A 12,471-nucleotide genomic window follows, 5' to 3' on the forward strand; every position below is an offset into this window, starting at 1 on the left:
ACAATGCCATAAACAAACACATAGATCTAGATGCCATCTATCAACCCCTCAGAAAACGAACAGGAAATGACATCACCACAAACCCCAGGAACCCCATCCAGGAGAAAGATATAAATAGAAAGCAGGAGACAACAGCTTCGCTTCACTTGGAGGTCGCCACTGATGATGTTACCTAGCCAGGTAATGAAACGTCTGAATATCAAAGCTACAGCTCAGCGAGCAAACCTACACCCTATATGGCAAGAATAAATACCATCTGAGCTACCCTTGAGATAGACCAAATGCAGTTTCCAGAGTTGAAAACTACTTAGCATAATAAAAATAGAAAGCTGACGTTATATAGGTGCTTTTACAAGCTCAAGGAACTTTACAGCCAATGAAGTATTCAGTATTGTATGTTGAAGGACTCTTGAAGTATACTCCCTCTTGTGACAGAGGAAAAACTGCTGCCAAACTGCACACCGTAAGTTCTCACAAACACCAATATGATGAATGAACTGAGCATCTGTTTTTCTTGATGTTGGTGGAGGGATAAGTATTGGCCAGGCCACTGGGAGAATTCCTTTGCTCTGCTTTGAAAAAAAGTGTTGTGGGTTTTATTTTAATTTCTACTTGAGAGGATACATGGATTTATTCAAAAGACACAAGTTGTGCCAAGACAGCTCTGTACTAACTAGATGAGTAAAATTCCTCATGACCTTTCTGGATTGACTTTTGCCTTAGGCTGCTCAGCAGTGTTTTTAGCTAACCTTAGGGCTCTTTGGTTGCTTACCAAGCAAGAGCATAAACAGAAGGGAACACATTGCAGCCAATATTGGAATGGCTTATACTGGAAAGAGCACCACAACTATTTTTATAAAAAAAGATATTAAAACAAGGCAGTAGTATGATCTGTCTGCAATTCATATATGCCTTGACGTAGAATGGACATTTGCTCTGAAAGCTGTAGTTGCACACACCTCAATACTACTCTCTCACTTTCAGCACCAGGCAGCTCAGTTGGTAGCATTCTCAGAGTTATAAAACTGTATGTTCAAGTTCTACTCCAACACAAAAATCCATGCTGATACCCTGGTATATTATTGAGTGAGTGCTGTCCTATCAGCATTCTGTCTGCCCATTCATATGGGCACAAGATGAGCCCACAGCACTACTGTGACAAAGGGCAGAGAGTCAATCTCAGCGTTTGGCCAATATTTATCCCTTAATCAGCTTCACAAAACAGATGATGTGGTCATTGTCACACTGCTGTTTGTGGGAGCTACTGGTGTATAAATTAGCTCAAATATTTTCTTTACGACATCAGCTATTCAGTGCATATCACTGCAAAACACATTGGAATCTCCTCTGGTTGTGAAAGACGCTATATAAATGCAAATATTTATATTTAAATCAAAGAGAGTGAACCCGCATAAAAGAAGGACAAGAAATCTCAGCTGTTGCCTCTGTTCCAGATATATTGTAAATAACAGAAGAGAACTTAATGGAAGCAGGGAAAGAGTCATTTCTATCCTTGACCTCTTAGCTTTAACTATTTAACATTATACCTGCCTTACTTCAGCAGATAGGACTTCAGCTATTGTTAATGGGACATAGTACTATAGTTATTCGGTGTGCAGAATTCTAATATTGGTTGTTGTTCTCAAAGAACACCAAGCAGAAGTCAGAACAAGCCAATTTCTTAGAACAGCAGCACATAAGCAAATGAAAGAGATGGGGGATGGAGAGGTTTGAGTGAATCATCAAACATGAGTGAAGTGTCGCCAGTAAGGGATGTGGAGGAGCACAGTTCTCTCCTGGGAGAAATCAGATCCCTCACAGCCTCTTGGGAAAACAAGAACGCACTCTGAGAAAAAAAGATCTGGAGTAATTTGTCACTGTCCACCAAACCCCGTAAAAGGTATACTTGGGAGTGTGAAGACCATTCCTAACTCTGTACAGTTTTATGGAAAGGTAGCAGCAACATGTAATGTCATTGTCTGTAAAAGATTTTCAAACGTCTCCATGTTGCGGTACATATACAAACATACATTCCTTCTTATATAACACCCTTAAAAGCAAAACATATTCCATGTTGCTTTGCAGAGGTAGTCCAATGTTTGTCATGCTGCAACTTTATAGGCATCAAGAGTAAGGCTCCAGGAGGACAGGGTCATATAAACAGAATATCGCTCAAGTATGATCAGGTTTTTAGCTTGAGACCATGTACCTACAACAGCAACAGATGTCATTTATAAGGTGTCTCTAATCATAGCCAGATTGAATATGTTGACAAGTTGGATGGAGGGAGCCATAACAAATTTCCACATTCCCAAAAGTCTCCTCCTGCACATCACCACCACATGAGAGTGGATGTTCAGCAAAGGGACATGATAGGAGCTGGTATAGCTCAAACTTTCAAAGTAATAAAAACTGATCCCATTAGCTCTGCTGCCATTCTCCACTTAGCTCCAGATGCTAAAATAATGTAAGAGGGTAGCAGGACTGAGTAGTCACAGCATCGGCACACATGGGTGATCCAGCTGATAGACACCAGGTGACCCCACTCAAAGGATGTTTCGCACTGCCTCAATCGAAGAGGCTCCCGTCAACAGCTGACTGCCTATTACCTCACGTACTCTAACCACTAGATAGCATTGCAAAAATACACAACAAACCAGGGTAGGGAAACAATAAACTCACATTCAAGTACCAAAAACTGACTAGTAAATCTATGGAGCTTTTTCTTGATGCGGGACCAAGTTGCAGTATATGTCCTCCTGACTTCCCAAAGCCTCAACTGAACTCAAGTATAATCTCCTCTTGCTCGAATGAATGCATCTCCAACAACACTGAAGGACCTCAAAACCTTTCAGGCCAAAGCATGCTGTTTGGTCAGCACCCTATCTATGACTTTGCGCCACACAACCAATTCATTGCCCCTTGACATTACTGAATCCCTCACTAATAACATCTTGGGGGTTACTACTGCCCATAAGCTGAACTGTACTGGCCATATACAGAACAACTTAGATTATCTGAATGAGACGGACAGAGAGCATTTTGTTCGGATAACTATAATGGAAAACGTTTTTAATGGGACCTTGAGACCTTGTTCTGATAATCCGAAACTTGGATAATTGGTGTTCGGATAACCGAGGTGGCTCTATAAATATATGCTACAATAGGAGGTCAGAGCCTGCAAACATCTGCAGCGAGTAACTTAGCTGCTGTCCACCCAATGCAAGTTCAGGAGTAAAAACAAAAGTCTTGCTGATATTGTGAGATTGCACCTGGAACATCAAGTACAATTTTAGTCTTCTCACCCCAGGGAGGATATACTTGTCACAGAGAAGTGCAACAAATGTTCACCAGACTGCTTCCTGGGATGGCATTACCGTCCTACAGGAAGACCCTCAGTCTAAATTCCCCAAAATTCTTTCAGGACTCAGCTGGGGAGATTAAGAAATGCTCTTCCACCTCATCTGAAGAGTCTCAAACTGTGGGACAGAGTCTAAGAATAAAAGACAAGCCATTTAGGACTGAGATGGGGAGACATTTGTTAATCTGGAGGCTTTAGAATTCTCTACCCCAGGGTCTGTGAGGGCTCAATCATTGAGTATTGTCAAGATTGCTAGGTATTAAAGGACATGTGGAATAGTGCAAAAAAAAGGTTTTGAGGTAGATTAGCCATGATCCAGGTGAACGGTGGAGCAGAATTAAGGGGCTGAATGTCCTATTTCTTTTCCCATTTCCGATGTTGCTGTGAACTTGTGAATTAATTGGATAGCTCTTTCAAAGAGCCAACACCGAACCGATAGGTTGAATGGCCTCCTACTGTTCTGCATGACTGTACAATGAAAGGATTTCACTGTAAGAGGAGAAAGTGAGGTCTGCAGATGCTGGAGATCAAAGTTGAAACTTTATTGCTGGAACAGCACAGCAGGTCAGGCAGCATCCAGGGAACAGGAGATTCGACGTTTCGGGCACAGGCTGAAGAATTCCTGAAGAAGGGCCTGTGCCCGAAACGTCGAATCTCCTGTTCCCTGGATGCTGCCTGACCTGCTGTGCTGTTCCAGCAATAAAGTTTCAACTTTCACTGTAAGAGGCCTCTGGAGCTTTGTGTCAATATTCTACTGAAGTACTCTCTAATAATTCTGATCGTTGCATGATATTTATTCTGTGCTTCCAACTGCAATGGGTATAAGCCTCAATTGAGTGGCCTCATTCTCCGAGGACGACAAGTTTGATTGACTTTGGAGCGATGAGAATGAAAGTACTATAACTGCTAGTATGAAAACAGCTATTTATAATAACAAACAGTAACAACTTGCTTTTATATAATGGCTTTAAAATAGTAAACTGTTCCAGATAAGAGCATCAAACAAAATCTGACTCTGAGCCACTTCAGGAGATGTAGGGCAGATGATAAAAAACGTGTGCAAAAGTTGGTGTGTGACAAAAGAGAGGTGGAGGTTGTAATAAGTGAGAGTTTTAGAACTTAATTAGTCATTTACTTGAAGTTTTACACAAAATGAATAGCTGGATAGAATAAAGGCAAGTCCATCCAATCACAAGTGATTAAGATCAGAGATTTAGTGTACAAGAGCAATATAAAAACAGGTATTGTTTCTGTAGAATTTAAAAGCAAGTTAACAAAGTGAGCACTAGTCCTGAGAATTGTTTTCGAAAAAAACAAAGCAGCAGATGAATTGGAAAATTATTTTATGCAGTCTTCACTACAGACAATAAAAGTAACACCCCCTATAAATCAGGGAATTGCCTGAATTGTACAGGCACGGCTGATGCATGTAGGATTGGAGAAGCATACAAAAGGTAGAGAGGTGAGAGTCTATAGAGGGATTAGTAAACGGGATGAGAATTTTCAAATCATATAATTGTTTGACTGGAAGCCACAGGTCAATGAACACAAGGTGAATGGCACTTGCTCATGCAGCCTTCCTGACACATATCATGATGCCCTGAGCATTCGTCTTACAGAAAGTGAGACTCAAGAATATTTTTATTTCGAAAACTGAAAAAAAAAAGAGGTAACAGAGAAAGCTTTTCTGTATCAGTTGTTACTACAGAGGATAGAAGTAACGACAATAGGGCAGCACGGTGGCTCAGGTGGTTAGCACTGCTGCCTAACCGCACTAGGGACCCGGGTTCGATTCTAGCCTCGGATGACTATGCAAACGCCACACAGGCATTCTCCCAATGTCTGCGTGGGTTTCCTCCCACAGTCCAAAGATATCAAGTCAGGTGAATTGCCCAGAGTGTTAGGTGCATTAGTCAGAGAAAATGGATCTGGGTGAGATACTCTTCGGAGGGTTAATGTGGACTTATTGGGCCAAATGGCCTGTTTCCACACTGTAGGAAATCTAATCCTACAACAATTTTTTTTTTAAATCAGGAAATGAAATACTCAGAAAAACAGCAATCATCAGAGAAGTGATAATAAGTAAATTGTTTGGTTGGTAGTGGTTGGCTGACAAGTGGTTTGGTCCTGATGGAACTTCATGCTTGGCTTTTAAAAGAAGTAGCAAGTGAGATAGTCTATGCATTTGTTTTAATTTTTGGAAACTTCCTAGATTTGGAGAAGGTCCAATTAAATTGGAAGATAGCAAATGGAGGACAGAAAGCAGTAATAGGCCATTTAGTGCACAGGGAAAATGGTAGAAGCTGTTATATAGTAAGTTACAGCTGGGCAATGAGATAAATTCAAGGTAACCAAGGAAAGTCAACTTGATTTTTGAAAAGGAATTCCTGCTTAACCAATCTTTTAGAGTTTTTTTTAAGGAAATAAAATGTGCTGTTCACAAACGGTGAATATAGCGAACTTCGATTACTACAAAGCATTAGATAAAATGCCACTTCAAATTTTATTGCAGACAACAAAATGTCATGGCGTCACACTGGCACAGGTATAAGAAGTTCTCCTCCTCTCTCTACAAGGCACTCTCAGCTACCTTCCCCCCCAGCCCCATCCCGCTCCCATTTATCTCTGTCCCCCCCTCGCTCACAAGCCTCATTCCTGATGAAGGATTCTTGTCTGGAACATTGATTCTCCTGCTCCGTGGATGCTGCCTGACCTGCTGTGCTTTTCCATCACCACACTCTCGACTCTGATCTCCAGCATCTGCAGTCCTCACTTTCTCCACAGGTGTAAGATTGACTAGCTAATGCAAAACAGGGAGTAAGTGTAAATGGGCCTTTTTCTGGTTGGTAAGGTATGCCAAAGAGATCAGTCCTGGTACTTTATTCTTTGGCTTCCTCACAATCCCACCCTTCCCCATGTTCACACATGCCAAAACATGACAACTCATGCCCCAATAGCCCCATGGCCCCTTACAGACCCTATGCCAACTTATCGCCATCTCGAATGGATTTGGGTCCTGCCAACCATTTATAAAGGTCCAAGGACCTCTACAACTTTACAAAAATCTGTCTCGATATTTCTGAATTACCTTGAATATTAACATCACCTCAGGAAATCAATAATTCTTCAGCTAATCTGAAGGTGGAAAATTAGTGTTTGACAAGACAGGCAAGTATTATTTTCGGAATTTACATCAGCATCCTCAATTGGATGATTAAATGCACACAAATAAGCTCTTTCACATTCTGTGTTACACATTATAGTGGGAAAGGTTGGTGAGTAAGTTGCACGACACACTTTACATTAAGTCTGGCTGTCCGAGAGACAAATTCTTCTACTCCCTCATTACAGAAGAGACACTGAACTCCTGTCAGGAAAAGCTGGCCTCAAACATCATGTCTCCTGGATTGATGTTAGCTTTTCGGTCACACTTCCTGGCCACCTTGCCAACAACACCTGACTGCAAGCATTCTGTGTGTGACAACATGAGTCATAGCAACGTGATATTGATTTCAGAATGATGAACACCCTACCTTGCTTCTTGTTTACCACTTGTCAAAGCAGAACAAAAACACACACACGACAACGTTTACACATGATGTTCCAAAACATTACTACACCCACTGAACGCTGCAACGTTTAATCACCATCTTTATTTACCTAGGACCAATGAAAATACCTGACAACCGCGGGGTTGGTTCTAATGCCATACAAATTGGGAGCCAGGCCAAGATGTGTGCCATACCTGCTCGGGAGCTGTGACTACCAACAAACCCTGGAATACTAGATTCAATTACAGGCATACTTATTTCAGAGCCGAGTAGACTGTACAGCAATTGTGAGAATGAGTCATATAAACTGATGCATTTGCTGGGGTGCTCACGTTATCCCCCCAGTTGCAGTTGTTATTAAGCAAGCTTACACACACACACAGTTCAACGCGGCCCAATCGTTTCAATCCTCTCCTTGCTCAAGATCATTTCGACCACTCCAGATGCTAATGGTTATATAATCGTGTGTTCGCACAACAACAACAACAGAAAACATGTCAACCGAGAGCAGAGAGAGACGGGAGGGAGCAGCTTGGCCCGTGAGCTCCAACACAGAAGAGCATCAGTGGCCGAGGGGAACGGAGAAAGGCAGAGTCGCTGTCCGCCTCCAGCCCCCACCCCCATCCGCTCACCTCCTCCCCCCCCACAGAAGCGGTCAAACAGCTTCACCAACCCACCCCCAGCCCATCCTCCTTGAACTCCTATACTCACCCTCGCCGGCCACTGCGGGTAACCCTTCATCTTGGCAAAGACCAAATCGCCAGCCTTGTAGTCTCTCGGCCTCGGTCGCGCCATCTGTGTGTGTGTGTATGTGTGTGTATTTCTCCCCACCCCCCTCCCCCCCCACCAACAAAAAGAAACACACCTTCGCCTTGACACTAGGGGTTTCACGGAGCGACTAGACCCACTTCTAAGGAGGCAGGCTTGGATGAAGAGGGAAAGGGGGGGGGGAGGCCTTGGCTCAAAAGCTTCCCCTCAACACCTTATTTTCTTAATCTGTTTTTCTAAAACAAATAAGGTCTTTTCCCACCCCAGTCTCCTTGATTTCCCCTAGAATGCAGAGAGCTGCCTTGTCAGTGCCCTTGGCGGCGAGGCGGTACAGTCGGTGCCCGCTCCAAGATACAAGCGGCCGGGTTCTCTCTCTCTCTCTCTCATCTCCCTCCAACCCCCCTCACTACAAACGCATGCGCTTATTCATTCGCCTTTCTTTTCTGGAAGAGAAAACACATCAAATCTCTCCCTCACAGGCACACGCAACCACAGCTAATGTTTCAGGAGATACTATTTTGATCTTATTTTGCAACATTTTATGTTTGGTTACAATGTTGCCTTTGTCTCATTCCCGACAAGTTTTCTTTCAACCCTCCCCCCACCACACACACACACACAAAATCCCAAAGCATTGTCCAAACTCAGTCGGAGGCGATTTTTTGTTCCTCTAATTATTATTTTCTACCCTCGCCCGAGAGGTGAAAGGGTTTCTTTCCACCCCGTTCGAGGCAGTTTGTATTTTCCAAAAAAAACAAAATTGCCCAGACGTGTCAAGGAAGTAACGTTTTATACAAACACCGTCATAAACAAAGAGGGATGCCTTTTTGTCGTTCAAGATTTCTCGAGTCAGGATCATCTATTTAATTGTGTTCTTTCAGAGGGGTGTAATGGAATAAATTACGGGTATCTCTTGACAGTAAAACCAACTCTGTAATGATTCAATGTTGGTTATGTTTGCAATTAAATAAATGAAGTAAGAAACAGTGAGCTGGGAACTTTGCGTCAGAATTGACACTCAATTTCAATTAAGCAAGGATAAAACAAATTCTGATGAAAGGGCATTAATCTGAAATATTGACATGGTTGGGAAGGGCATATCTTGGTGCTTTCCCCCCATTAGCAGGAAGTGTGATAAACAGGTGATAATGAGGTGGGATGCAAGATGTGGATATCCTGTTGGCCAGAGATGAAGTCAATGGCATGTTTAGGGTGTGTCAGGCATCAGTATTGCTTACTTGTAGTTAATTTGCATTCATGAAAATTCATATTTTTAATAAAGATCTAACTTGAAGATAGCATCAGCTGTGCAAAAGAATCTCGTCACACCTGGCTCACATTTGTTTATAAATGATGTGCATGAGTTGGCTTTGTGCCATTGTGCTTGAGATCATGGTTGTCCTTGAAGTCTATAGCACAGGGAGGGGAGCAGGCGCACAGCAGTTTGCATGGAAGCCTTGGGACTGGCAGGAGTGCCTCAGTTCTGAGGGCAGGGGATGGTTGTGGAGAACTAGAAAAGGGATCTAAGACAGAGGTTGGGGTAGGTTCATGAAGGAGTGAAGTGGGAAGACCCTGTGTTCAGGGTGCGGTGGAGACCAATGAGGTGGGGGTTTACCAGTACTCAATAACTAGACTGTAGGGGTCTGTACTGGGGTTGGGCCTGGTAATGGGATTGGATTTGCAGGGTAGTCCATCAAGGAAAATAAATTAATTACCTAATTAATAGTATCAAAACTGTACACCTCTGATGCATCTCAGAGTTTTGAGTTCATCTACACCATTTTAATTGTATCCACTGAAAGTGATCTCAGACCATGTTCTTGTAATATGTAGAACAGAGGGCCAGCTGAGTGTGCCAAGTCAGCAATGTCCCACAGTGTGTTGAGTATAACACTGGACACTAATGGGACCATCAATAAAGAGTGAATGCCGACCACAACAATTGTTTCCTCCTCAATCGAGATGTTGTTCATTTCCTTGTAGCTACCAATGTGTGCATTACTCTTCGCTGGATTCAACAAATAATCACGATGCACATGTGAATAAAGTGATATCAATGTAAAGTATTTAGAAGTGAAATATTGGAAAAAACACACTTGCCGCCTTTGTATTCTCAGTAAGTCTTACGTTAATGACGATGTACCTGAACAGGAAAGGTGTGGCCATGATGCCACCATCCCAGGGCTCAAATTGCTGACAGCTACTGCAGCTACCAAGCTTCAGGTTGGCTGGTTAAAAGGCTTTGTTCCTATTATTTTCTTAACTTTAGGCTCTCCAGCCCTTACCCCGACAGCTCCTCAACAACACTCCCACTCCTCGTGCATACTTGCCAACTCACGCCAACCCTGTGACTTCACTCTCCCCAACTGCCTCTGATAACCTGTGTACCTAACTGTTCTCCTATCCACATTCCAGGTCCCCTCACATCCTCCACATCAAATGCCCCTCCTAGTCCCTATGTCAACTTAGTGCCAGCTGATGATCTCCCACCCATCCCTATTGCCCCATATAACCCCAAACCAATTAATGTCTTCTCATTCTTCACTTATTGGCATCACTATCTCTGTACTAACTCACTCAATATCCACCAAAGGTAAACCTCAGGTAAACCTTTGCTGAGATGAAATAGAATAATGCTCAAATAGCTAACACAGAATTCACTATATAAAAATATCTCACTCACAAAAGCCCACTCAACACAGTTAAATCCCCTCAAGTACTTAATGCCATATGGAAACAAATATTTGTATTTGTAACCCTATATCAAAACCAGCTAATCCTTCAAAAACACTTTGAATTGTTATTCACAATGTGAAATTACAATGCCCCCACTGTGATAATAATAGATTGTGGAATGTAACTAATCATTCATAATGCTTAAAGATACTCTGAAATCTACCTGTTAGAACATAGTTTTGCAACATTTTTCAAACAGCTGACACTTGAATAATTTGACAATTTTACAGTTCAACTAACACCATTTGTCCTTCAAGACTATTTAAAACTATTGTAAAAGTTCATTACTCATTGGCAAGTTTGCTCTGGCAAAACTGGAATCAACTCACATTGCGTTTGATTAGTCTTGCTGAGTTCAGGTTTCACATATAGTGTCATGTCCTGCACAGCATTCTGACAAAAACATAACAAAACATTAACAGAAGAGTTAATGTGAGAGTTGCAATGGAATGATGAATGGTACTTATTCATTTGGCAGGACATGGATGGTTTGGCATCCCCACAGGAGTGGACCAGGTTTTCTCCTGCAAAGGACAGTACTGAATAGTTGAGGATCAACTAGGCAAAAGTGAGGACTGCAGATGCTGGAAACTAGAGTGGTGCTGGAAAAGCACAGCAGGTCAGGCAACATCCGAGGAGCAGGAAAATTGACATTTCGTCAAAAGCTCTTCATCAGAAATAGAAGCAGGAAGCCTCCAGGGTGGAGAGATAAATGGGGGTGGGGGGTGAGTCTTTGCTACCTGCCTCTATTCCTTTTGCCCGAAATGTCAATTTTCCTGCTCCTCGGATGCTGCCTAACCTGCTGTGCTTTTCCAGCACCACTCTGATCTGAATAGGTGAGGAGCCTGATGTTGGGCATCTCTTCACCCATCCTGGCTCTTTCCACCCTATCATTAGCTGTTTTCTCCTGAAATGAGATAAAATTGGGTGCCATGACTATTAGTGCTAGTGCAGCTGGTCAAAAGGCGTCATGGGTAAGCAAGATGGCAGCACAGAGGGCTCTGCAGGATTCTTGGCATGGGAGATTTGCAGGAAATGAATCAAAGTGGGGGAAGATGATAAATGCAATAGTAAGATTGGTAGGACCTTGGTATGATGAGGGTACAGAGATAGACTGAGTGTGAGGTAGCAAGGTGGCATTTAACCTGGAAAACGGGAGTAAGTCGATGACCTTTTGCTGGCCATTACTAAAGACAACATGGAGACAGCGCTGACCAAGGCTGAAGATTCAGTTCATCTAGACCTAGTTACATCTGTTAAACTGGCCATACCGCAGTTGACATTATAGGATTCTGTTGATTGCAGTGATTTGGAAATGTTCATCAAATTGTATTAATTTTCATAGATGCACAGGCACCAATAGGCAAGTTTTAAAAGTTTTGTTCATATCAGAGAAATGATACAGTCTCTTCCTTATTAATAGACTTTGGCTAGAGTCTTATTCAGTTCAGGATCTTTAAGTGGATTCAATTGTATGTGGTGATCATGGGTTAGTGGTTCATCCAGCTCAGATTTCAATTCCCTCTGGGAGATCTTTGCAATGGACAGCTCTAGCACCAAACAGTGGTGATCAAGCAGGCTGCTAATGTTGTGACCATTGACACAAGTTGGACATTATCTGTGAGAAGGATTTTGCCAACAAAAGGTTTAATGCAAGGATGGTCTAGATCTCAAGGTTTCTTACGAGATTTTTATATCCCTCCCAAAGTGTTGGAGTTTATTATCAAGGATGTAACAGCAAAGAATCTAGAAGTATGTAATATAATCAAGTAGAGCTATCATGTCTTCCTGAAGGGAAAATCACGCTTCAGAAAATGTTTTAGAGTTCTTTGAGGAAGTAACAAGCAGAATAGATAGAAGGAAACCATTGGATGTAGCATATAATGATTTCCAAAAGGTGTTCAACAAGGTATCTCATATAACGCTGTTAAGATAAGAGTTCATGATGTATATTAGCATGGGTTGAGGATTGGCTAGCTAGTAGAAGACAGAGAGTTGGGATAGAGGGGCACTTTCAGAATGGTAACCTGTAACAAGTGGAATGCCACTGGCATC

The 12,471-nt window shown here is 42.3% G+C and overlaps 1 protein-coding gene across 2 annotated transcripts in view; it reads right to left on the reverse strand.

Moving 5' to 3' along the window:
• The window catches only part of hdgfl3 (HDGF like 3), a 136,708-nt gene extending 128,658 nt beyond the window's left edge, over window positions 1-8,050 (reverse strand). Inside the window, exon 1 of one of the 2 annotated variants that reach the window (XM_087981239.1) lies at window positions 7,624-8,050. In XM_087981239.1, the coding sequence (XP_087837365.1) occupies window positions 7,624-7,707 (84 nt within the window). In that variant the 5' untranslated portion in view covers window positions 7,708-8,050. The remainder of the gene's footprint in view (window positions 1-7,623) is intronic. The other variant, XM_043677582.2, reaches the window with a different exon arrangement.
• Between the last annotated feature and the right edge of the window lie 4,421 nt (window positions 8,051-12,471).

This window comes from Chiloscyllium plagiosum, unplaced genomic scaffold (genome assembly GCF_037043375.1).
Source record: "Chiloscyllium plagiosum isolate Xiang-an unplaced genomic scaffold, Cpla_swu_hap1 HiC_scaffold_39, whole genome shotgun sequence".
In the NCBI taxonomy this organism is placed as follows: domain Eukaryota; kingdom Metazoa; phylum Chordata; class Chondrichthyes; order Orectolobiformes; family Hemiscylliidae; genus Chiloscyllium; species Chiloscyllium plagiosum.